At 45.1% G+C, this 27,510-nt stretch overlaps 1 protein-coding gene across 3 annotated transcripts in view; it reads left to right on the top strand.

Annotated features, from left to right (window-relative positions):
• Positions 1-1,477: 1,477 nt before the first annotated feature.
• Positions 1,478-27,510, top strand: part of WDFY3 (WD repeat and FYVE domain containing 3) — a 213,466-nt gene continuing 187,433 nt past the window's right edge. For 2 of the 3 annotated variants that reach the window (XM_084855546.1, XM_084855544.1), the window contains exons 1-3: positions 1,478-1,544; positions 3,617-4,275; positions 5,293-5,335. In XM_084855546.1, coding sequence (XP_084711672.1) covers positions 4,047-4,275; positions 5,293-5,335 — 272 coding nt within the window. In that variant the 5' untranslated portion in view covers positions 1,478-1,544; positions 3,617-4,046. Of the gene's footprint in view, positions 1,545-3,616; positions 4,276-5,292; positions 5,336-27,510 lie in introns of those variants that run through there. The other variant, XM_084855549.1, reaches the window with a different exon arrangement.

The raw sequence follows: 27,510 nt of genomic DNA, 5'->3' as shown, positions 1-27,510 counted from the left end.
TACTGCTTTTCCCACCCTTTTGTTGACTATGAGTGCTACTCCATTTCTTCTAAGGGATTCTTGCCCACAGTAGTAGATATAATGGTCACCTGAATTAAATTTGCCCATGCTTGTCCATTTTAGTTCGCTGATTCCCAAGATGTCAGTGTTCAATCTTGCCATCTCACGTTTGAGCACCTCCAGCTTACCTTGATTCATTTACCTTACATTCCAGTTCCTAAACAATATTGTTCTTTACAGCATCGGATTTTCTTTTCACCACCAGACACATCCACAGCTGAGTGTCCTTTCGGCTTTGGCCCAGCTGCTTCACTCTTTCTGGCGCTACTTGGAAATACCCTCTGCTCTTCCCCAGTAGTATATTGGACACCTTCTGACCTGAGGGGCTCATCTTCCAGCGTCATATCTTTTAGCCTTGTGATACGTTCCATCGGGTTTTCTTGGCAAGAATACTGGAGTGGGTTGCCATTTCCTTCTCCAGTGGACCACATTTTATCAGAACTCTCTGCCATGACCTGTCCGTCTTGGGTGGCCCTGCACGGCATAGCTTATGGCTTCACTGAGTTATGCAAGCCCCTTTGCCACAACAAGGCAGTGATCCATGAAGGGGGTTTAGCTTCTACAAGAGTACATTTTTCAAATCATCAACCTGTATACTTGAGGATGGTTGCCATGTTCCATTCATTTTAACAGGGTTTGCATAGGGAGAGTTCCTGATGGATTGATTCAAGGAAGCACGGTAGGACCACAAAAGGGTAATCTCTTCCAACCTCACCTTGCAAGCTAGGATCTTTTTCCCTGCTGCCTCCCCCCACCCCGAAAATCAGCCTAGATGATCTGTATGACAGCACTGCAAGATTCCCAGCAAACAAGCAAATATTTATCACATAAATATTTATTTATTTTGTTAAGTCACCTTTCTCAATGAATACTTCCTCCTCCTCCTCCTCTTCTATTATTATTATTACTTTTATTATTACTACTACATTGATATCCCACCTTTTTTCCTCTTGTAAGGAACCCAAAGTGGCTCACATGGTTCTCCTTCTCTCTATCTTGTCCTCACAACAACCCTGTGAGGTAGGTTAGGCTGAGAGTCAGTGACTGGCCCCAAATCACCCAATGAGCTTTATGGCTGAGTGGGGACTAGAACCAGATCTCCCGAGTCCCAGTCCAACACTCTAACCACTACGCCACACTGGCTCTCTTACAAGGCAACTTACAGGAAATAAACAGAGATTAAAACCAACCATAAAATAAAGCTAACATAAATGAATGATTTAAAACACACACACACACACACAACACGATATAGCTAAAAAGGAAACACAAAGCAACAGAACAAGCCTAAAACCAGGGAAAGAGACCAGTCTGAAAACAACCAGCAGGTTGTTAAGATTATCTCCTCAGGGCCGGTGTGAAGGGTAGGCGGCACTGAGCTTCTGTCAAGGGCTGATATCCCAGCTCTCTGCTTGTCAAGCAAACAAGTGGTAGCAATGGTAAGAGGAGGAACAACAGGAGCTGGCGGCAATGGTGGTGAGAAGGTAGGCTCACTGGGGCAGGGAGCCCATTGAGGGTGTCTTGTCCAACGGCCCTCAAAAATGGGGAGCCAGCACTGCACCTCCTGACCTGTCAGCAGAGAGAGACCAAACATTAGGTCCCAGGTGGACTTCCCGAGAGAAAGAGAGAGAGAGAGAGCGCATCCCATGACGAGGGCGCCTCAATCCAGCCCACAGGGTTTGCATATATTTCCCATCGCTTCTTATGGAAAGGAATGGCTGTGTGGGTGTACAGAGTTGTGGGCGGTGAGCATCCAGTTCTATTCCTGCAAATGCATTTTATGGACATTTAGCCAGGGAGCAATGAATACTGCAAAATAAAAAATGTCTATCAATGTTTAATAAACATGTCTGCTTATCAGAAATCCAAATCCAAATTTGCAACAGATTGCTCAAATATTAAAACTATGTCCCTTTAAATATTCATAGTGCAGAGCCATTTACATGGCAATCATTACTCTAAAACGAATCCACTCATACATACAAGGATTCCATCTCTCATCCCTATATATATATAGCACCCCTTCCGCGCAGTGCTGGGAAGCAGGAGTGCTGCTAAGTCGGGGGGGGGGGGGGCTTTTTTCAGCCTGAAGCAAGCTCTAGGGACCACCAGTGGAAGCTGGTGGCTCCGATTTCGGTGGGGCTGTAAAATCCATTCTGGGTTTCAGTCAGAACTAGCCAGAACTAAAGGAGCCATCCAAGGTGCTGGGCCCATTTTGGGGATAGGGTTCAGTGCTTTGGATAGCTCCTTTAGAGCTCTGCCTGGTTCTGACTGAAATCCAGAATGGATTTACAGCCCCACCGAAATCGGAGCCACCAGTCTGCACTGGGGGCTACATTGCAATGGTGGGTGGGACTGAAGACAAAAGGGGTGGGGCCAAAAATACAAAAGATACCAGCATATTGTACCTTAAAGCTCTTGCTGTTGGTAACTAAGCCTTAGGAGAGGGATTTTAACCTTTTAGGATGGGGGGAAATGGCACAAACGCCAGAAAACCGCCCATAGAGTCAAGACCATGAAACCTAGACACCTAAAACTTGACATGCATACTAAGGAGACCCTAAGGGTGTGCACCTGAAAGTTACTGTTTTCTTAAAAAGCATTAATTAATGTTAATTAATTTTAATGTGTCCATGTGGTTGAATCCTGCAATGACACCCTCAGCCTCTAGGGGCAGACTTCCCTACAAAAGCGCATAGCTTTGTAATAAGTACAGTGTGAAGAGGGGAGATCAGTAGGCCAAGAGAAAGAGTTATACGCTGCCCCCAGTTGTGGGGCAGCCCCCCTCAGGGGAATGGAGTGGACAGGCCCATCCCTCAAGGATATGCCCTGCCATGTATATAACAGGCCCATCCCCATAGCGTATATAACCATATACGCTATGGGGGTGCACCATGGCAGGGGCTGTGCCTAGGGGTGCCAGCAGGCATGGCTTCACTGAGATGAGGCAGGCACAATGTGCCCAAATCGGACAGGTATGTAAGTTTGCTTGAAGTCTTCTTTGCATCAAACTAAGGGATGACCTGAGAGTAAACCCCATTGAACATGGCAGGTTTTACTTCTGAGTAAACATGCCTAGGGTTCCTGTTAGGAAGCCAGTGGGAGAAAAGGACTCAGAATATTTTGCTTTGTGTCAAGTTTCCTCTGTGGTTGTTTATTTATTACATTTCTAAACCACCCAATAACTAATATTCTGTTTCAGACAGAAATTGAAAACATTTTTAGTCAAGCAGACTTTTTAATATCTAGTTCTGCTGCTGTTTTTAACTAGCTGCTTTTCATGGTTGCTTGTTTTTAATTCTGTGGTTTTATTGTATGTTTATTCTTTTATATTTTTGTCATATTTTAACTAAATAACAAAGTTCCTTTTCCTTATGACAGTTTGAAATAGTAGAACATATAAATTAATAAATAAAAGTGGCAAAAATCAGAATGATCAGGAATAGTAATTTTTTCAAGTCTGCTTGGATTCATGTACAGAAGAATTTAGTCTTCGTACAGTAACAAATTCAGTATTTTTTTTAATACAGTATTATGTTTTTTGTTTCTTTGGCAGGAGCTTTGAGAACTGATTGGTAGAAAACCAGGATATAAACATTCAACAGCAATAGCAACAACATATGAATCCTTGAAAAACAATGTTTACTTTCACTGCACAGGGGGACTTAAAAAAATTACTTTTTATTGGACTAAAGGTATATCTCTCTTAAAGATTTGACTCTTTTGGATCTGTTTTTACCACAGCTGTTTTTGCACACCACTTTGCCTGTGTAGTGCTCCTGTTTGGGACCCTGAACCAGTGTATGCAAGTTGGATAAGCCCTTATGTGGAGGGGGTTGTGGTGGTAAACAGGCAGAAGTGGATCTGAATCACAAGAGCCGCAACAAGGTGTTGTGATGTGGAGTGCCACTGTTCAGAATTCCAGTAAAACAGCCATGCCCTTTTACAGGATATGACATTCCATTTTGTCCTCCCTCGCCTCCAAGATGCCCTCTCCAACACTGAGTCAGCATTCCATGCACACTAATTATGCTCCGTCTTCATTGGGCTGTTTCCCTCCCCTTAGGTGTTTCTCCACGCGTTCCCCCGCCAAGTTGTTTTGTACTTTTGCCAACCTTTGGACACTCCTGGGCCTCCTGATACCTCCCTCTTTTGCACGGATGGTGCCCTTTTGGCTACATAAGGATCAGCAGTTGAAGAATAAATTTATTCTTGGTACATATGACAACACCTTCATACTGAACATCCACAATCGAAACACTGTGTGCTTGTCTTGGTCACCCCATTCTAAAAGAAAATAATAGAGATGGAGAATGTACAGCAGGGGTGTTGAACCTCAGGCCTGTGGGCCAAATTGAGCCCTTGGGGATTCCCCAGAAGGCCATGCCCCTTTTTGTAGCCTCACTCCCTTTCCCCTGACCATTTGGTGGTTTCCCAGCTTTTGCATGGGTTTTTTCCCCATTCTGAAAGGTTGAAATGCCTCTCCCAAGGCTTAATTACTGACAGTAAGAGCTTTAAGCTAAAATATGCTAGTAGGCTCCACCCCTTTTATATCTGGCCCACCCACTCACACATCACTGAAATGCAGGCCCTGAGAACTTCTCCGAAATTGAATTTGACCCTTGGGCTGAAAGAGGTGCAACACCCCTGAGGTACAGAAAAAGCAGCTAGAATCTCCATCAGGTAGACTATTGTCCTCGTGAAGAAAAGCAAATGTAATTGTGGTTTCTCAATTCAGAAAAAAAGACGGGGTGTGTGTGTGTATGTGCGGGGAATAAGGAGCAGGGATAATAAAAATAATGAATAGAGTGGGAAAAGTGAATAGAGAAAAATACCCGCTTTCTCAAACCATTAGAACCCAGGGTTATCCAATAAAACAGGATATACACAGTCTACAGCCAATATATATATAGGCATACTAGTATGGATACTGGGTGGCTTTCCACACTTGGATGCTGAGAAAGCACATAGAAGAAATCTGTATAGAAGCACTTTCTGGATGTTATGTATTTATTAACACCATCAATGTTCATGCCACTTTATAGAGTGCAAGAGCATAGATCGTGATCCCGAGGAACTTACCACGCAAAATTTGACACAACAGAGAAAGGCAGGGAAGTGGAGGCAGAAGTAAATGGGGGAAAACAAGATGTAGTTGTTTCAGTTACATGCCCTCAAGCTCAATGGCCCAAATACAGAAAGATAACAGCTCCTACATTTTACCCACTATAGGAACTACTGAAGAACTGATACCAAAGGACAGAAAAGGGAAGAGGTAAGAAGATGCTCTTTGATGTTCTAAAGAGAACATACTGAATTGACAGTAGGAGAATCAGGATGCACAAAGAGAAGTATTCATTCCTTGGTTGTATTATGGAACTGTTATGGGATGAACTGTAACAGAATGTTGTGATGGCAGCTAGCATAAAAATTAGATAAATTATATAGAAGATGTGTTTATCAGAGAACATGCCAGCATTAAGGAATGGAACCACCATGTTCTGAACAGTAGACCTCTAGCTACTAGATGGTGAGTAGGCACACAAGGATGGCTGTTGTCATCTTTCCATGTTTGTGGAGTTGGCCAATGGAGTTAGCCAATGTTGGAAACAGTGCTTATTTATTTATTTATTTATTTATTTTCTTTCATTTCATTTCTATACCGCCCAATAGCTGAAGCTCTCTGGGTGGTCACAAAAATTAAAAACACGAGGTACAGCACAAAACCATATAAAATATGAAAGCTTAAAACTACAATATAAAGTACAACCACAGTAAAACCTCGTAGCTATGCAGAGATTTAAAATACAGATTTAAAACAGCAGAGCTAAAACACTAGAGTGCTAAAATGCTGGGGAAATCAAAATCAAAAGGAGTAGGCACCAGGCAAACTTCTCTAGGGAGCTCATTCCACAGCTGGGGTGCCACAGCAGAAAAGGCCCTCTTCCTGTAGCCACCCACCTCACTTCCTTTGGCAGGGGCTCCCAGAGAAGCACCCCACAGATGATCTTAGGGTCTGGGCAGGTACATATTGTTACGTGATGTGCTCTAGTTAGACCTGTGTACAAACTTGCACACATTCTAAAGAGACTCACACACCCACTTATAAGGAATCTTTAGACATTGGCAATAGAGCATCTACAGCTAAGAAGGCGATTCCCACCCTAAGAGATTCACACTCAGATGCTGTTGGAGAGGATAATGCCACATTGGCACATTTATTGAGGTTTACAAAGATTCAAATACACAAGCTGATCTTGGGGTAATTAGCTGAGCAAATGGATTTAACACTTAAGACCAATTGGAGATGCTCCAGCCTTCACCAAGTTATGCTTTGGTGGGGAAATTAGCTGCATTCTTGGTGAAGCTGAGCTCCAGGCCTAAAAGTAGCTTTCAAGATTGTGAGAAGGATTATTCCTGAGGCCCGAAGCCTAGAGAGAGAGAGAGAGAGAGAGAAAAGGGAAAGCACGGGTGGAGGCTACAATTTGTACTAAGAACCTCTAAAAGCAATATACTTTTCCTTGGGCTGATGCCCTTCACTGCAGACAGGAACTACGGACTAGTGCATGTTGCATTTCCTGGTCTCAGGTGAAGAGGAAGGAAAGCAGAGAGCCTTGAGTAGGGGAGGCAAAGCACTCACTGTTGGCACCTTGCTCTGGCAAGCAAGGAGCTTAGTGATTTCAGCATTTTCAGTATGAAGCCTTTCCTCTGGGAGGAGAGACTCTGAGTGATTTCAGCAGCAGTGTGGCACCATACCCCTGGAGGGCTGAGGCACCTAGTGTTTGCAGTAGCATGGCCCCACACCTCAGGGAAGAGGGGTACTCAGACAATTCAGCACTACCCAAACTTTAGGCTTCTTATACAGTTCAGAGAAAGGCAGTGACATCAGAACTTCGATGAGCCAGACACTGCTCATAGGCACTGGAAATAGAGCTACTTGCTATGGGATGAAGACTGAGTTGGCCTTCCATCCCATATAACAGAAGAGGGTGCTTGGGGACTATGGCCGTACTTGCCAGAAACAAAAGTCCTCCTTACTGTCTCTTACTTTTTTAACAAAAGATGACTTTACATGTTAATGACTATCTTAAAGACAGGTGTCAAGGCTGCAGTTCAACAATGGGAGCATATTGCAGGTAGTTGACTAGGTAACTTATCAGATAGCACTCTTGCTATCCAGAACATTTATGTTTTTGCTGATTTTTTACCCCCCATCCTTGCCTTTGGGGAATGCATTTCAAGAACAAGTCCTGCCAGACAAATCTGATCTCATTTTTTGATCAAGTAACCTCCCTTGTGGACCCTGGGAATGCTGTAGACATCATATATCTCGACTTCAGCAAAGCTTTCGACAAAGTGCCCCATGATATCCTGATAAGCAAACTAGCTCAAAGTGGGTTAGATGAAACAATGATCTGCTGGATCCACAGTTGGCTACAGAATCGGAATCAAAGAGTGCTTATCAATCGGAACTTCTCAAACTGGGGAGAGGTAACGAGTGCGGTACTGCAGGGCTCAGTCCTGGGCCCAGTGCTCTTCAACATTTTTATTAATGACTTGGAGAAGGAGGTGCAGGGAATGCTGATCAGATTTGCAGATGACACACAATTGGGCGGGATAGCTAATACTTTGGAAGACAGAAACAAAATTCAAAGTGATCTTGATAGACTGGAGTGCTGGGCAGAAAACAACAGAATGACATTTAATAGGGATAAATGCCAAGTTCTGCACCTAGGAAAAAGAAACCAAATATACAATTACAAGATGGGGGATACGTGGCTCAACAACACTACAAGTGAGAAGGATCTTGGAATTGTTGTCAATCACAAGCTGAATATAAGCCAACAATGTGATGTGGCTACAAAAAAGGCAAATGCTCTTTAGGGCTGCATTAATAGAAGCATAGCTTCCAAATCCCGTGAAGTACTAGTTCCCCTCGACTCAGCACTGGTTAGGCCTCATCTGGAGTATTGTGTCCAGTTCTGTGCACCACACTTTAAGAAGGATGCAGACAAACTGGAGAGGGTTCAGAGGAGGGCAACAAAGATGATCAGAGGACTGGAAACAAAGCCCTATAAAGAGAGACTGAAAGAACTGGGCATGTTTAGCCTTGAGAAGAGAAGACTGAGGGGAGATATGATAGCGCTCTTCAAGAACTTGAAAGGTTGTCACAGAGAGGAAGGCCAGGATCTCTTCTTGATCATCCCAGAGTGCAGGACACGAAAGAATGGGCTCAAGTGACAGGAAGCCAGATTCCAGCTGAACATCAGAAAAAACTTCCTGACTGTTAGAGCAAGATGACAATGGAACCAATGACCTAGGGAAGTGGTGGGCTGTCCCACACTGGAGGCATTCAAGACGAGGCTGGACAGCCATCTGTCAGGGATGCTCTGACTTGGATTCCTGCATTGAGCAGGAGGTTGAACTCGATGGCCTTGTAGGCCCCTTCCAACCCTACTATTCTATGATTCTATGAAATCCATTAGAAACATAATTGCTTGATCTAGTCTTGAATGATGCTCTCCACCCCATTCCTGCGCCTTTCTCCCACCTTGGCTGAAGCTGGGGATGAAGATGCCTGGCTTTTTGGCTGTGTCTCAAAGTCAGTACTGTTCACTCAAAAGAGAGCTACTTCGTATCAATATGGGAGGAGGCTTACATTCTTGTTCCACTGTACCTGCATGTGTGAAAATATTTTATCAGAAAAGGGCATCCACACAACTTGCTTAAAAGCTATTGCTCCATTAATACATTGCGTGAAGGGATCTCTATGCAATTACCATGCCCCACACTGCTAGCCCTCCCTTCAGGACTGAGCACGCCACTGGCCCAGCTACTGGAAATCCAAGAGCTGGGGTGGATGGCTGCACTAATCACAAATTGATCCTTACACATAGGTTTCCACATGTTAAGGACTTGCATCCTGATCACATGGAAGCCTATGCATAAGCAGCTGCTCACCATAGGCCTCAACAGCCTGGATGTCTGTGCTGATGTGTGGATGTCCAGGGAGTGGACTAGTGGTGTGCCTAACACCAGCATCAGGGCCAGCAGTGTGGCCCTGCTCCCCAGAAATGCCATGGAGATCCCCTTCATGTAATTAAGGGGTTTGTCTTATGAACCAGATGCTTTTCTTTTCATCTTGCTTCAATTTATGGCAACATATTTGATCAAGTTGTGTGGGTGCCCAATTCAGATTATTTTTTCACACACACATGCACACACACACACACACACACACACACAGAGTAACCATCTGAAAAGCAATGACACAGCTGCAAATGTTACAACATATTGTATGTCCACATCTGGTTTCCATGAGCAACAAAGCAGTCCTGAACTATTCCTCGCTTGCTGTACTTTACCAGGTATTTGTTTAGATATGAAAAAAGGTCTGTCTGCAAATGCATTGATGATGAACAACAGACCTTGACTGCAGTCGTAAACATACTTACTAGAAAATACGTCCCACTGAATCCAGAAGGACAGACTTCCATGTTTAGGCTTGAGCAGTGGAGGCTGGTGGCTCCGATGCCAGCTTGGATAGCTCCTTTAGAGTTCTGACTGGTTCTGTCTGCAACCTGGAGCGGATTCAATGCCCCACTGACATCAGAACCACCAGTCTCCACTGGACTTGAGCTCCTTATGAATATTTACTTTCCATGATTGAATCTGGCATTAGGACTATGAATGTAACCATACATCCATTCCATCATTTTGTCCAAATAAACCTCTTGTTGCAAATGGTCAGATGTTGCCTGGTGTAGTGCGTATGCGCATGGTGGGTTAAATTCAAGAAGCAAGATGTCTGGTGGAGATATACAATGGGGTGGAGTGGTAGCATGCACCTGGGGCATGTGTAATTTACCATATCCCTATGCAAATGCAAATCTCCAAACATATGGCTCATTACAGAAAGTCCAGACCCAGGATTATGTATTTGTCATTGCAGGCAGAACAGCTACTCCATAGGGAACAGAATGTGAAAGCGAGAGATTGAGTGTGTTTGTGAGACCCGTCCTTCCTAACCTGCTCCATAAAGGGCTCCTTCACACTGAGCTTTTATCCTGAGACTGAGTTGCTCCTTCACGGAAGTTTGTGGGCTCTTTACATGATGCTGTGACCCTGCCGTGACCCTCCAGGGTGCCTCCTGCACTAAATGCCCTTTGTTCCGTTTTTAAATAGATCGCAGATAATTAGCTATCAAATTACCCGCTTCAGTTTCCTCTGTGAAAAGAGGAAAAGCGGCAAGAAGAGGAGCAAGATCATTGAAAGATAATGGAAGACTCAGATACAGGGAGAAGGAGGGGGAAAGGGGAGGGGGGAAAGGAAGCGCATGAAAAAGGGAGTCATCGTGATCCTACATTTAAAATGGAAGCAGGAAGCCCTGTTTTAAATGCAGTATTTTAGGCTGGTGTAGAGATGCCCAAAGGCAAAGAGGAATGGGTAGGGTAGAGATGGGTGATAATTTCGTTTCAGTTCAGTTTTGATCAGAGTTTACCAACATTTGTAACCTTCTCCATATTTGGGATAAAAAAAATGAGTTTAAAGAATTCGAAGGTGGGAGAACCCAGACTTGGCAGATTTGTCCATCCAGGCCCAGGGCTTTGAGTGCTTTGCTCTTAAATGTGTGGGTTCAAATCCCTATGTATTCAGCCATGTTAGTGCTTATTTAGAGTTGCCACCTCTTTTTGCTGGCAAGTTCCTGATCTTCAACAGCAATATGGCAGGCAGGTATATCATGGTCCTGTCCATGCTGGGAAGAACGTACCTGTTGATTTTGGCTCATGCAGATGGGTGAGAATTACATTTCAGTTTGTTTTTGATAAGAATTTACCAACATTTGCAAAGTTCTTCTTATCTGGGAGAGAAAGAACTTGAGTTTTTAAAAATCTGAATGTGGGAGAAAGCAAAAGTGACAGATTTACTTATCTCTAGGCTAGGGTTATCTGAAAGAACTCCTTCACTCATATGACCCTGTCTGAACATTTTGGTTCTTGGGGGCGGCACCACTGCTCCAGGTTCCACTAACTTCGGAGGTGCAGTTGGTGTGCATGAAGGCTAGGACTTTCTCGGTAGCGGTGTTCAGGCTGTAGAATGCTTTGCAGCGAGAGATTCCCAGTCTCTTTTAGGGGGGCGGGGGGTTGTTTTGCCTTCTTGTTGTTGTTGTTGTTGTTCAGTTGTTAAGTCGTGTCCGACTCTTCATGACCCCATGGACCATAGCATGCCAGGCCTTTCCTGGTTTTATACAATTTTGCCCTCACAGTGGCAGCTATCGCTTTCGGGGGGGGGGGGGGGCTTAATGTTTCTGCTGCTTTTAGGATGGATTACTTTATTTTTGCTGACTGATTTTGTGTGTATTGTGAGCCACCTTGGTGGGTCCATTACAGCAACAAAAGATAGGGTGATGGTGATAATATGGTGGTCATATACCTATAAATCCACCAAGGTGAATAATAATAAGGTTGCCAAGGTGGAACCTGAATACTGTCCCTATGCCTATAAATACCGTATAAAAATCTGCCTATAAAAGTGGAGGTTTCTGGAATGGACATGATTTCTCCTGCCTCTTCTCTCCCTGATCCTGTTGGCTACCCCTTCCCGTGTCTGCTCTGGGTGTGCTGTAGACCAGGTGCGTGGGGGGAGCATTGACAATAGAACTGGGGAGCAAAGACTCAAGAAAAGACCCAGTTGTTGTGTCTCCTGCTATCCCGGGGGCAGTTTTAATCTCTACTGAGGTGCCAGATTAAGACTTCAGTCCCACATGCACTGACCCGGAGGAGTACATCCCACCAAACTCAGTGCTACTTTTTTCTGAGTAAACATAGACAGAAGCTGGCTGTATCTTATTATACAGACACCTGTGAATAATGCATCATCTAAGGAAACTAGTGAGGGTTATTTCTTTGTTGTTTTTAATTGCAGGAATTTTTTTCCTAGGAAACTGTTCCTTTGATAGTCAGAAATCTTCTTCTGATGCTGTCTAACCTAAATTATGATAGTACAATTTATACACATGTGTTCTAGTATGTGTCATAAGTGCTGCTATCTGCAAGTAAGAAAAACATACCGAGAAACTTAATTGTTAGGTTTGTTTTAAATGTCATTGGTCTTGGACAGAGGCAAGTATTGTAAGGACTCAGCAAGTGAGATAGATTCTGCCTGACAGGCTAAGCCATTGGCTTGCCTATTCTGTTGAATTCGGGCCAATTTTTCTTCCTGCCAGTTCAGTAAAGGGAGAATAGGGATGCTGACAGGCATACTTAGTTAGAAAACTCCTACTTAAAAGGGCAGGATTCTACAGTATGCTCCCAAGGGTTGTGTGTAGTAGGCTTATGTTTTCGGCACTCAAGGCCCTTTTTGATGGAAAGCTTGCAAGACCTTCAAAGGAAACCATATCCAACTATTTAAAAGAAGCATGTATTTCGAAACTGTATGCAATTTATTTTGGGCAGTGCTTTAGAGGCATGTCTCTAAGGAGCTGTCCGCTTCCATTTCCTCTCCCATCAACAAACCAGCTAAGATTGAGTTCTTAGATATGAGCTGATTTAAATCCATCACTCTCAAGTTGACCCCAGTGTACATTGTTTTGTATCCTTTAAAATTTACATGGAGAATTATAAGCCTGCATAATCAAACATACATTTTATAAAGAGGAAAAGGAGTGTTCCAAGTAGAAAAGTTATGGCTGAGCCAACCATTCGGCAGAGCAAGGCAGCTGCCTCAGGGGGCAAATGCCACCCAGTCATTCCCCATGAACCCCTAGCCATTCTCATCCTCCTGAGATGGTGGCCTGGCAGCAGCTATGCTTCTTGTTGGCCTGGACGGGCTACCTGTCTCAGCAAATTTTCTTATCATTGATTTGTATTTATTCAAACCATTTCACTCCTGCTCTTCAGTCAAAAGATTCCCAGAATGGCGTATACAAGAATGAACAGACAGTCCCTGCCCTTAGGATCACGATCTAAAAAGATATGAGACACAAAGAAAGGGACTGGGGGGAGGGGAAAGCAACCATGACGGTGATGCTCGATTTATTTGCCCAGATGGATGGCAATACATCAGTTGAACCTAGGTATGTACTGCATCTATTGTCCATCTGGGCTGGGCTGTTCTTTGCTAGCCTGTTCCTCTTTTCTTCCTTCTCTTCTACCTTTTCTCTTCTTTTGAGTTCAAGCCTAATCTATTACTTCTCCCATCCCCTCAGGGCAAGATGTTTTCTCAGACACCCTTCTGGTGGCAGTGGGGGAAGGGAAGCGCCACCACTAGGACGGTGGCAGCTCACCAGGCTGTTTCTGGGTCTTCTCCCATCCCCTCAGGGCAAGATCTTTCCTCAGAAACCCTTCTGGTGATGGTCAGGAAAGGCTCCTGACTGAGTGAGCAGCCGGAGAGGGCAGCCATCCTAGGCCAGACACTCCAGTACATGCACATGCATTACTCTCCTCACATGATGAATGTGGCATTGCTGCAATTTTTTGTGCAGGCACTGAGCAGATGGAGGGGTGAGTGAGTGGCGGTGAGGCATTGGAGGGCAGAGCTGTGTGAGCCATGCAGCCTGCCCTGAGGCCCTTAAGTTAGCCTGCTTCATAACAGCCATGCTGGTTCAGACCAAGGTCCATCTAGTCCAGCATTCTGTTCACACAGTCGCCAACCAGCTGCCCACAGGAAACCCACAAGCAGGATATGAGTGCAACAGCACCCTCCCACCCATGTTGCCTTGAAGGCTGCTGTCCTGTTGCCATTCAAATTGGCTTCAGTATGTGGATTGGGGGTGCATCATCTTGTCCTTCACCTCAGGCAGCCAAATGTCTCAGTCCTACTATGATAGCCCATGATAATCTCTCATTTGCCAGCCAGAATGAAAGAGGTAGACAGCAGAGTGAAGTTAACCAAAGCCACTATGCCCAACCAGGTTGGCCAACAAATTGTGACAGTTGAGTTAACTATCCAGACGCTCACCCATTTTTATATCTTTTTCAGTTTTATTAAAATTTGCCCTTATTAGAATTGGTGAGTTTTACATTAAAACATAAGTGCTGATGGAATTGATATGCATTTTCAGATGTTGTAAGATGATGAGGATGAAGATGCTTTTCCATAGATATGCCCAAGACAAGAACAGCAATACAAGAACAGAAATGCATATGTGTATTGATCTGGGGTCCTGAATCTGTCAGGTCCCAGTCAAATAGATTCTATGGACATTTGTTCTGCATCTATTTTCTGTCAATAAACTGTCATCCTTTTGCACAAATGGCTTTGTTTCATCTTGGTAATCTGAAAGAATCAGTTTTGACTGGGCCCTGGCAGAATCAGGATCCCATATAATATGAAAGCATAATTGCAATAAACAGTCAAGTAACAATTCAAGAAACATAATATAGCAGCCCAAATAAACAGTTTGTTTCAATAATACTAATATTATAATATGTTAAATTCACTGCAAAATATGCAGTAACAATCATTAAACACAATCTCAATTGATATTATTTATCAATTATTAACATACAAGTCAGGTCAGATATGGTAATACTTTCCAGTGCAGGCAGGTATCAGCAGCCAGTTGCTCAAAAGTGTCAAGTGCAGGAAATAGCAGCCAGGTTTCTTACAGCCAACATTAAAAGAGCTAGATGACAACGTATCAAAACAATCTTACCAAAGTATAATAGCACTTCAACACACAGTCTAGGATTTCCAAAACCTAAAACAAACCTGGGTTGTTGTTGTTCAGTCGTTCAGTCATGTCCGACTCTTCGTGACCCCATGGACCATAGCACGCCAGGCCTTCCTGTCCTGCACTCTCTCCCGGAGCGTGCTCAAGTCCATATTCATTGCATCGGTAAACCTGGGTAGGGCCTTATAAACTACTAAGGGAGCAATCCTATGGCCGCTAGTCAGTGGCTAGATGGCCAAAGGATACATCAGTTTCCGGGAACCAGCCTCAGAGCCCATGCTCCAAGGTTGGTTCCCTGAGAACCGACCTTCCCCCCCCCCCCATGCTGCCTCATAGGCAGCATGGAACGGCCCCGCGCTTGTAAGAACAGTGTGGAGCAGCATAAAAGGGGCATTCCTTGGGGCGGGGCAGGCAGAAATGCCAGTACGACACATCCTATGTGTCATCTGGCTGCCGCCACCCCCGCTCCGACCTCCTGCAGCTAGACAGCCAAAATCGGCTGTCTATCTGCGAATGCAGGGCAGGAGAAGCACGGAGGAGACGATCCCCTCCGTGCTTCTCCTGCCTTGCATTGGATAGGTGGTCGTCTCCGAGTTCGGAGGCGGCCGCCTATCCTGATGGGATTGAGCCCTAAGGGTGCAATCCTATCCATGTTTAGACAGAAAAATGTTCTGCAACTCCCAGCATTCCCCAGCCAGCATAGCTGGGAATACTGGGAGTTGCAGGATATTTTTGTCTAAGCATGCATAGGATTGCGCCCTAAGCCTCACTGACAGCCTTCAAGATCAAACCAAGCCCCCAATTAACTCTCTTACAAGAGTCACTAGTATATTCTACTTCTCTTCATTCAAGTGAAGATAACATAGCATTCTCACCTTCATTTCATACAGCAGGGCAGCAATAGATAAGAAGGGGCTAGATCAGTGGTGGGCAACTTTTGATCTTCCAGATCTTTGGATCTACAACTCCCATAATCTCTCACCATTGACTATGCTGACTAGGGCTGCCAGGAGATGCAGGCCAAAACATCTGGAGGGGCCCTGGACTCGATGGTTCAGAGCCTCTGCCTGCTTGTCTGCTCTCCTTGGTTTGGGGGCCTACTCTGCAGCTCAGATGATCTCTCACATGTCCCACTCTCTCCCACACCAGTGCAATTCTTAAAGGCTCCAATAGCAACAGAGACATGGGAGGGTTTGTAGTCATTGGTGTTGTTCAGTCTTTCCCACTGTGATCTGGATGCTTTGGATGTTATGCTGCAGATTGGATCAATTTCAATGCAGTCCTGGCCTGTTCTATACTCTTTGCGTAGACAAGGTATAAATGGATTCTTATTTCAGTGGTTCCTGTTTGTAGACCATGATGTTTTGTCTCTTGCAGCCAGATAGAAAGATGGGGAAGCATAGTGGCTAAAACTGAATCCTGTGCCACTTCCTTGACTGAAATCTCATCTTAGCCGTAAACCCACTTGGTAGCTACTAACTTTCAGTATTATGGAGATAACAAGGGGGACCTGTGCGTGCCTGTGTGTGTGTGGTGAGGGGTGGGGGAGGATCACTCTGTGTGTCTGAGTGTAGGGAATGAATTGGCATCAGAGGATGTTTTTCTGGAATCCCATCAGATGATTCTGCCAATTCCGTTGTGTCGATGCGCACCTGATTCTTTCAAAAAGTTACAGTGCATTTGGCACTGTATAGTGTTCGTTAATCTATAATGTTGTTTTCCTTGATGAGCAACTAACTAAAATGAACCTGAGCACCTGAAAGCAGAACTAGACATTACAAAAAACATGGGTCTGAGTCTGCCACTAAGAAAAAAGGCCTCGTATCCAGTTCCCCTTCCTCTCCCTCTTGACATGTAGAAAAGAAACATGTGCTATGGTATTGCCTTGCATTTCCCTGTGGCAGCCAAAGATGTGGTGTGGGGGAAATGAAGGTGTGATAACATTACATAATCTATTTCGTTATAAGTTACAGGGAGTGGGGAGAGGAAGGGGAACCAGAAATGGGGGAAGCTGTTCCAGTTCTGCCTAGAGGTGGTTATTAAAGAACTCAAACAGCATATCTGTCTGTCTGTCTGTCTGTCTGTCTATCCATCCATCCATCCATCCATCCATCCACACAGCCCACAATATGCTGAACTCCTAAATGGCCTGCTGAGATATATAAAATACTCAAGTAAAGGCATTAGCACTCTAGTGTGCACAGTATGCTGAATCTACCATTTTAGAAAAGGGCAACGCCCATCAAACATTAAAATTGTGCATGTGCATGACCAGGGTGGTAAAAAAGGAGAAGAAGAAGAAGAAGAAGAAGAAGAAGAAGAAGAAGAAGAAGAAGAAGAAGAAGAAGGTTTTTATGACAGAGCTGGTACCACTGGACTGGTGCTTGAGTGCTGAAAATGTTCAGAATGTAAGAAGAGCCATGCTGGATCAGACCAAGGCTCCATCTAGTTCAACATTCTGTTCACACAGCGGTCAACCAGCTGTCTGTAGGAAACTCACGAGTAGGTTGTTGTTGTTTAGTCGTTCAGTCGTGTCCGACTCTTCGTGACCCCATGGACCATAGCACGCCAGGCCTTCCTGTCCTGCGCTCTCTCCCGGAGTGTGCTCAAGTTCATATTCATTGCATCGGTGATGCTATCTAGCCATCTCGTCCTCTGCCGTCCCCTTCTCCTTTTGCCTTCAGTCTTTCCCAGCATCAGGGTCTTTTCCAGAGAGTTTTCTCTTCGCATTAGGTGGCCAAAATATTTGAGCTCCAGCTTCAGTATCTGTCCTTCCAATAAGCACTCAGGGTTGATTTCCTTTAGGATTGACTGATTTGACCTCCTTGCAGTCCAGGGGACTTGTAAGAGTCTTCTCCAGCACCACAGTTCGAAAGCATCCATTCTTCGGCGCTCAGCCTTCCTTATAGTCCAGCTCTCACAGCCATACATTACTACTGGGAAAACCATAGCTTTGATTAGACGGACCTTTGTCGGCAAGGTGATGTCTCTGCTTCTTACTATGTTGTCTAAGTTTGCCATAGCTTTCCTCCCAAGGAGCAAGCGTCTTTTAATTTCATGGCTACAGTCACCGTCTGCGGTGATCTTGGAGCCCAAGAAAGTAAAATCTGTCACTGCTTCCATTTCTTCCCCTTCTATATGCCAGGAAGTGATGGGGCCAGATGCCATGATCTTCATTTTTTTAATGTTGAGTTTCTAACCAGCTTTTGCAGTCTCCTCTTTCACCCTCAACAAGAGGCTCTTGAGATCCTCTTCACTTTCTGCCATTAGGGTGGTATCGTCTGCATATCGGAGGTTGTTGATAATTCTCCCGGCAATCTTAATTCCGACCTGGGATTCATCCAACCCGGCATTTCTCATGATGTACTCTGCATATAAGTTAAATAAGCAGGGTGACAGTATGCAGCCTTGTCGTACTCCTTTCCCAATTTTGAACCACTCGGTTGTTCCATGTCTGGTTCTTACTGTTGCTTCTTGACCCTCGTACAGGTTTCTCAGGAGACAGGTAAGGTGGTCTGGTACTCCCATCACTTTAAGAATTTGCCACAGTTTGTTGTGATCCACACAATCAAAGGCTTTAGCGTAGTCAATGAAGCAGAAATAGACGTTTTTCTGGAATTCTCTTGCTTTCTACATGATCCAGCGAATGTTGGCGATTTGATCTCTAGTTCCTCTGCCTCTTCGAAACCCAGCTTGTACTTCTGGTAGTTCTCGGTTCGCATACTGCTGAAGCCTAGCTTGTAGGATTTTGAGCATCGCCTTGCTGGCATGTGAAATGAGCGCAATTGTGCGGTAGTTTGAACACTCTTTGGCATTGCCCTTCTTTGGAATTGGAATGTAAACTGACCTTTTCCAGTCTTGCGGCCATTGTTGAGTGTTCCAAATTTGTTGGAATATTGAATGCAGCACTTTAATAGCATCATCTTTTAGGATTTTAAATAGCTCAGCTGGAATACTGTCATCTCCGCTAGCTTTGTTGTTAGTAATGCTTCCTAAGGCCCACTTGACTTCACTCTCGAGGATGTCCGGCTCAAGTTCAGTGACCGCACTATCATGGCTATCAGGGACATTAAGATCTTTCCTGTATAGTTCTTCTGTGTATTCTTTCCACCTCTTCTTAATCTCATCTGCTTCTGTTAGGTCCCTGCCTTCTTTGTCCTTTATCATGCCCATCTTTGCACAAAACGTTCCCTTGAGATCTCCGATTTTCTTGAAGAGATCTCTAGTCTTTCCCATTCTGTTGTTTTCCTCGATTTCTTTGCATTGTTCACAAGTAGGACATGAGTGCAATAGCACCCGACTGCTCATGTTCCCCAGCAACTGGTATATAGAGGCATACTGCCTGCCTCTGATTCTGGAGATAGCATATCTATGTATGGTTTGGCCCTAAGATGGATGGTTTGGTTGACTGTTGTCTGGACACTTTGATGAAGAATAGGCAAGCAAGTGGGGACCTACCTTCTTAAGAACATAAGAGCCATGTTGGAACAGACCAAGGGTCCTTTTCGTCCAGCATCTTGTTTACCCAGCTGCCTGAGGGAAACCACAAGCAGGACATGAGCACAATAGCACTCTTCCTCTTGTGTTCCCTAGCAACCGCTGTACATAGGCATACTGCCTCTGATACTGGAGGTAGCATATAGCCATCAGGACTAATAGCCATTGATAGCCTAATCCTCTGTGAATTTGTCTAATCCTTTTTAAAGCTATTCTCCTTGAGTTAGAATTCCACCCCTGCTTGGCAGAGAGGGTGGGATTTGTAGCATCCTAGTTTTTAGGATGCACCAGCCACTCCTGATTGAGGCTGCAATCCTATATGCATTAACCTGGGAATAAGCTCCATTTAATGTAATGGGACTTACTTCTGAGGAGACATGTCTAGGTTTACACTGTAGAAATATATAAAGAAAAATAAAAGTCTTCGGTGAAATTGGTAGCACGGTGTGATGCAGAAATAAACATAATGCACAGCCTGTATTAGGGTATAAAAAGAAAATAACCCTGAACTTTCTTTCACCTCTGCAGAAGCTCTATCAGACAAATATTTGAAAAGAGGAGGAATAAAAAGCTAAACCCAAACATATTAAACAGGGGATTTTAGTCTGAGAGATATGAAAGAGAATGTAAAATGTACCTTCAGAAAAAATAAATTAGAAAATGTGCGATTATAACTAGATACACATGTATTCTGCTGGATTCTAATAAACTGAGTCAATTCGCAAAAGCTACCATCTCAATACAGATCACAGTTTACCTTTTTTGATTCAACAATTCACTAAATGAAAATGGATTCTACAATCCTGGCTCAGAACACAACACAAACTGAGTATCACAAATAGAAGAAATGCAGAAAACACGTTATTTTGTGGTTTTTAAAATTCAGCAAAGTAAATATTTAAATAAATACTTTTGTTAAGGGACAAAATTACATATAACTTCTTCCTTCTGAAGTGGACAAGGTGCTGTCATCTGTAAAGCTGACCACCTGCTTACTTGATCCTTGCCCATCTTGGCTCACTATGAGCTGCAGAGAGAGGCTGGGTGAGGTGATTAGGATGGTGGTGAACACCTCCCTTGAGGAGGGAGTGATGCCATCAGCTCTCAAGGATGCAGTGATAAGACTGCTTTTTTTAAAAAATAAAAAACTTGGATCCCCAAGTTCTGAACAACTTTCGCCCAGTTTCGAATCTGCCATTTTGGGGCAAGTTGATTGAGCGGGTGGTGGTGATGCACGGCACTGGAAGAAGCCGATTATCTAGATCCATTTCAATCGGGCTTCAGGCCTGGGCATGGGACAGAAATGGCCTTGGTCACCTTGGTGGATAATATGAGGAGGGTTTTGGATAGGGGCAAATGCTCCTTCCTTGTTCTCCTCGACCTCTCAGCGGCTTTTGATACCGTTGACCACGGTATCCTCCTGGACTGCCTGGAGGAGTTGGGCATGGGAGATACCGTATTACAGTGGTTCTGGTCCTTCCTCTCCAGCAGGTACCAGAGGGTAGCACTGGGAGAGGAGGTTTTGGACCCGTGGCCACTTACTTGTGGGGTGCCACAGGGTTCCATCCTCTCCCCGATGCTATTTAACATCTATGTGAAGCCGCTGGGGGCTATCATCAGGAGGTCTGGGTGCGGTGTCATCAATATGAGGATGACACGCAGCTCTACCTCTCGTTTAAATCTTCACCAAGGTTGGCTATAGAATCCCTGTCCAAATGTCTGGAGACGGTGAGTGGCTGGATGGGGAGGAATAATTTGAAGCTGAACCCTGACAAGACCAAGGTACTTTTGGTGGGAGACAAGAGGAGGTTGGGGGATGTTGCTGGTGTTGAATGGGGTATGGCTACCCTTGAAAGACCAGGTCTGCAGCCTGGGGGTCATTTTGGACTCCCAGCTGTCCATGGAGGCTCAGGTGTCAGCTGTGAGACAGACAGCGCTGTACCAACTCCATCTGATATGGCGGCTGCGCCCCTACCTTCCCAACCATCTGCTCCCATCAGTACTACATGCCCTGGTCTCCTCTCGTCTAGACTACTGTAATGCGTTCTACGTGGGGTTACCCTTGAAGACAGTTTGGAAGCTGCAGCTGGTATAGAACACAGCGGCTTGCCTGATTAAAGGCAGCTGCTGGCGTGATTACATCACTCCAGTGCTGAAGGAGTTGCACTGGTTACAAGTTGTTTTCTGGGCCAAATTCAAGGTGTTGGTTTTGACCTTTAAAACTTTATACGGTTCCAGCCCAGCCTATCTTAAGAAGCGCCTCCAGCAACACCAGACAGGCTGCTTAACAAGATCAGCCTTGGATGGCATTCTCTCTGGCCTATCAGCCAGTTCAGCTAGGCTGGTGAGGACGAGGGAGAGGGCCTTCTCTGTGGTGGCCCCCACTCTGTGGAACTCCCTCCCTAAGGAACTCCACCATGCCCCCTCTTTAATGAGCTTCCACCACGCATTAAAAATGTGGTTGTTCAGGCAGGCATTTGGGGTGGGTTAGGGTATTTTTAGAAATATGATTTCTAAAAAGTAGAATTTTATTGTTTTAAAACTGTTGTATTGCTGTACGTTGCCCAGAGTGGCCGGGTGAACGGCCAGATCAGCGATGAAGAAATTCAATCAATCAATAAATGACTGACTGACTGTATGGCTGCACTTCTGCCTAGTTAGTTGCCTGCCTAAGTTGGCATCCATGTAGTTTGCATCAGTTATAAAGAATCCTGGGAAACTCCTTGAAAATTAAGGGTTTACAAGTTATAATTAGAACTGCCTTATCCACCCTGAGCTATTTGTGTAAGAAGACTTCCTTGGATTCCTTCAGGTGACCAAATCCACCAAGTTCAAGACTGTGTATTCCCTTGTTTATGCGGGACATCAGCATCTTTGTGACATCCATCTCTCTCACCTATTTGTATGTTGTTGTTGTTCAGTCGTTCAGTCGTGTCCGACTCTTCGTGACCCCATGGACCATAGCACGCCAGGCCTTCCTGTCCTGCGCTCTCTCCCGGAGCGTGCTCAAGTTCATATTCATTGCATCCGTGATGCTATCTAGCCATCTCATCCTCTGCCGTCCCCTTCTCCTTTTGCCTTCAGTCTTTCCCAGCATCAGGGTCTTTTCCAGGGAGTTTGTATACCAAGCAACTAAATCATCTCACCAAGGGGCAAAGACATCTGCCTGCTATGCATATAGAAGGGACCAACAATTAGCATAACTACCATCTAAATACACAAAAAGTGGGGAAAGGAAGGATAGAAATTTTGGGCCCAAGGTATGGAATGAGGAAGTAGAGGGCATGTGGAAGGAGTGAGGCAAAGCCAGCCAGAAAAGAAATTGCTGCTCACACTCATACGAAAAGCCCTGCTGTATCAGACCAAAGGGCTATCTAGTTTGGCATTCAGAGTGGCCAACCAGATGCCTATAGAAATCCCACAAGGAGAGTATGAATGCAATTATCTTTGAGTGCACATTCCCCAGCAACTGCACCTGATCCCCAGGAGTGGAGCCTGTGGGAAGGAGGGCCTTATTTCACCTGAGGCCCCTGGCTGAAGGGGCCTCAGGTGGCCTCTCTCTCTCCCCTCCACTCCAGGTATTTAAGGGCTGCACCTTGGCAGTGGCATGAGCCTAAGGGCCTTTGGCTTTGTGCCTTAGCCTGTGGCATCACTGAGAATGACAGGCACATGTTCCTTGTTAGCTGTTGCACCAAGGGCCAATAATATCTTGGTCAACAGAGTAGGGCCCCCACCATTTCCAGTTAACATCTGGCTGATATTTGGGGTGGGTCGATATCTGCCAGGCAAGGGGATCTCTAATTAACATTGGTGTTTTAATATCTTCATGGGAAGATAAATAGATAACCTGCAGTGGAATAGGGGTGTCCCTATTAATATTGTCATGGGCATTGGGAGATTAACAGGCCAGTTGAAGAGAAAAGGGGTTAGACATCTTATGGCTGTTCCCTAGTTCTTCCTCCAGTTGGATTGTTTCTGGCTGCCTTATCAGCTTGCCCTTGAGACTGGTTGTGCCGCTGTTCAGTGCAAACTCAGTCCAAAACAAAATCTCCCTCATCCATGATTTAATTGTGGATGAGAGAGCCGAACTGTTTATATTACCAAGAACTGGGTGGGGAAACTGGGAGAGGTTAGTCTCTTGCAGCTGTGCCCCTCCTGGGTAGTCAGTACAGCACCAACAAAGACTTGTGGGTTGGGAAGGATCTACAGGAATTCTTTCTCTGTATTCTTTTTTGCATGTTGGGGCAAAACATCTCAACTTCAAGTATAACCTGATGGGATCTGAGCTTGTGGTGACCGACCAAGAAAGAGATCTTGGGGTTGTAGTGGACAGTTCGATGAAAATGTCAATCCAGTGTGTGGCTGCTGTAAAAAAAAGGCAAACTCCATGTTAGGCATAATTAGAAAAGGAATTGAGAATAAAACTGCCAATATCATACTGCCTTTATACAAATCTATGGTGTGACCACACTTAGAGTACTATGTACAGTTCTGGTCACCATACCTAAAAAAAAAAAAAGATAATGTAGAGCTGGAAAAAGTGCAGTAAAAGGCAACTAAAATGATCAAGAGGCTGGACCATCTTCCCAATGAGGGAAGTTACAACAGCTGGGGTTGTTTAGCTTGGAAAAAAGAAGGGTAAGGGGAGACATGATAGAGGTGTACAAAATTATGCATGGTGTGGAGAATGTGGATTTGTTGTTGTTTATTCGCTCAGTCACTTCCGACTCTTCATGACTTCATGGATCAGCCCACGCCAGAGCTTCCTGTTGGCCGTCGCCACCCCCAGCTCCCCCAAGGCTGAGTCCGTCACCTCCAGAATATCATGCATCCATCTTGCCCTTGGTTGGCCCCTCTTCCTTTTGCCTTCCACTTTCCCTAGCATCAGCATCTTCTCCAGGGTATCCTGTCTTCTCATGATGTGGCCAAAGTACTTCAGTTTTGCCTTTAATATCATTCCCTCAAGTGAGCAGTCTGGCTTTATTTCCTGGAGTATAGACTGGTTTGATCTTCTTGCAGTCCAATGCACTCTCAGAATTTTCCTCCAACACCACAGTTCAAAATCATCTATCTTCCTTCGCTCAGCCTTCCTTATGGTCCAGCTCTTGCAGCCATAGGTTACTACGGGGAATACCATTGCTTTAACTATGCAGACCTTTGTTGTCAGTGTGATGTCTCTGCTCTTAACTATTTTATCAAGATTTGTCATTGCTTTCCTCCCATGAAATAAATGTCTTCTGATTTACTGGCTGCAGTCAGCGTCTGCAGTAATCTTTGTGCCTAGAAATACAAAGTCTGTCACTACTTCCACATTTTCTCCCTTTATTTGCCAGTTATCAATCAAGCTGGTTGCCATAATCTTGTTTTTTTTTAGGTTTAACTGCAATCCAGCTTTTGCACTTTCTTCTTTCACCTTCGTCATAAGGTTCCTCAGCTCCTCCTCGCTGGAGAATGTGGACAGGGAGACATTTTTCTCCCTCTCTCAAAATACTAGAACCCAGGGTCATTCCATGAAATTGATTGGTGGGAGATTCAGGACAGATAAAAGGAAATACTTCTTCACACAGCACATGGAATTCTATGGAATTCACTACCTCAAGATGTAGTGGCCACCAATTTGATGGCTTTAAAGGGGGGTTAGATAAATACCTGGAGGAGAAGGCTATCAATGACTATTGGTCCTGATGGCTGTGTGCTACCTCCAGTATCAGAGGCAGTAAACCTATGTACACCAGTCACTGGGGAACATGGGCAGGAGAGTGCTGTTATCTTCGTGTCCTGCTTGTGGGTTCCTAGTAGACAGCTGATTGGCCACTGTGTGAACAGAATGCTGGACTAGATGGACCCTTGGCCTGATCCAGCATGGCTCTTAAGTTCTCTCTCCCTCCCCCCCCCCTCTGCTTTCTGTCCATTGGAGTGCCAGTCTTGAATGTTTGTATCTTATGTTGGGTACCCAAGAGAGTTTACAGATTCTGCTGGTGTACTGCCCACTCTGCTGCCCATCAGTCTCCTTGCCTGAGCTGACAGAGGTGGTCTTGGATTTGGTGTTGAGGATCCCTAGGATGATGGTTCTGGGGGATCTCGACTTCATGCTGAGGCCGCTAGTCCAGAGCAGCTCAGGACTTCATGGCCACCATGACAACCATGGGTCTGTCCCAACATGCTATTGCCCCAACACATGTAGAACAACACAACCTTGATATGGTTTTCTTGACTGCGCAGGAGGATGGTAATCTGAAAGTGGGGGAATTAACAGCTTTCGTCTTGTCATGGTCACTTCCTATTGCGGTTCAGACTCTTGATAGCCTTTCCCCTCTGCATGGGGTGGGAGAACCTATTAAAATGGTCAGCCCACAGAAGCTGGATTCTGATGGATTCTGAAGGGCTCTGAGGGATTTTCCTGCTGTTATGGCTGGTGCTGCTGTTGAAGCCCTGGTTACTCTGGTTACCAGAGATCAGTCTGGCTGTTGACAGGATTGCACCCAGGAGCCCTTTCCCTCTCAGCAGACCCCAGGCAGCTCCTCTGAGGTGAGGACAATGAAGCAAGAGGGAAGATGGCTGGAATGCAGGTGGAGGAAGACTTGTGCTGAGTCCAACTGAACACAGAGCTCATTATTGAGCCTACTCGATGGTGGTGATGGTGGGAAAGAGGAAGCTCTTTTCCACTAGCATTAAATCTTCTCAGTGTCATCCAGTAGAGCTCTTCCAATTGGTTCTCAGCTTGTTGCAACCTGGGCCAGGGAGAAAGATGGTGGAACCCTTGGTAGCATGCTGTGATAAGTGTGGGGAACATTTTGAATATCAAGTTACTTGCATTCATGGCGATTTGGACAACATTGTTAATTCAGCCCCATTGGTAGACTAACTGGTCTAGTTTTATTGGATGACTTTCAGTTGTTGAGGCCCAAGGATGTAGACAATGTGCTGGTTTAACTCTGGTTGACCACCTGTGTGCTTGATTCTTGCCCTTTATGGCTTATTACATCTAATAGGAAGGGGATGTTTGGCTGGGTCCAGGTTATAATGGTTATAAATTCCTCCTTGAGAGAGGGCATGGTTCTGGCCTCGTTAAAGGAGGCAGTAATTAGACCATTCCTGAAGAAATGTGACCTAGGCCTAGAAGATGTCAACAACAATAGGCCAATTGCCAATATCCCCTTCCTGGGCAAGGTGCTTGAGTAGTTTATTACACAGTAATGTAATAAATAAATACATATTCAGAGACATACTACTTCTAATACAGGAAGTAATATTTTGTAGGGCTGTGCACCACTTCGGCCCAAAGCCCAAGCTCTGAGTTGAAGCGGAGTTGGAGCCCCCTGAATCAACCTGAGCTGAATCAGGCCTGCCTCGGAAGCCCTGAAGTGGCCTCTGAGTTGGATCGTGGGGTCCATGCACAGTCCTAATATTTTGCCATCATGAGCTTCGGCTATGGGGCGGTATATTTATTTTATTTATTTATTATTAAATTTATTAATCGCCCATCTGGCTGGTCACCCAGCCACTCTGGGCGATGTACAACATACCATAAAACAATTTAAAACAATAAAATTCTACCATAATTTTTTTTTTAAATACCCTAACCCACCCCAAATGCCTGCCTGAACAACCACGTTTTTAATGCACGACGGAAGCTCATTAAAGAGGGGGCATGACGGAGTTCCCTAGGGAGGGAGTTCCACAGAGTGGGGGCCACCACAGAAAAGGCCCTCTCCCTCGTCCCCACCAGTCTAGCTGTCCTGGCTGATGGGACAGAGAGAAGGCCATCCGAGGCTGATCTTGTTAAACGGCCTGTCTGGTGTTGCTGGAGGCGCTCCTTAAGATAGGCTGGGCTGGAACCATATAGGGTTTTAAAGGTCAAAACCAACACCTTGAATTTGGCCCGGAAAACAACTGGTAACCAGTGCAACTCCTTCAGCACTGGAGTGATGTGATCTCGCCGGCAGCTGCCTTTAATCAGGCGAGCCGCCGCGTTCTGTACCAGCTGCAGCTTCCGAACCGTCTTCAAGGGTAACCCCACGTAGAGCGCATTACAGTAGTCTAAACGAGAGGAGACCAGGGCATGTACTCCCGATGGGAGCAGATGGTCGGGAAGGAAGGGGCGCAGCCGCCGTATCAGATGGAGTTGATACAGCGCTGTCTGGCTCACAGCTGACACCTGAGCCTCCATGGACAGCTGGGAGTCCAAAATGACCCCCAGGCTGCGGACCTGGTCTTTCAAGGGTAGCCGTACCCCATTCAACACCAGGTCAACATCCCCCAGCCTCCTCTTGTCTCCC

This window comes from Heloderma suspectum, chromosome 5 (assembly GCF_057233095.1).
Source record: "Heloderma suspectum isolate Gila_16-S chromosome 5, 16-S_ref, whole genome shotgun sequence".
NCBI classification, from domain to species: Eukaryota; Metazoa; Chordata; class Lepidosauria; order Squamata; family Helodermatidae; genus Heloderma; species Heloderma suspectum.
Note: the sequence above shows the minus strand (reverse complement) of the source record. Positions and strands in the feature narration are given on the sequence as shown.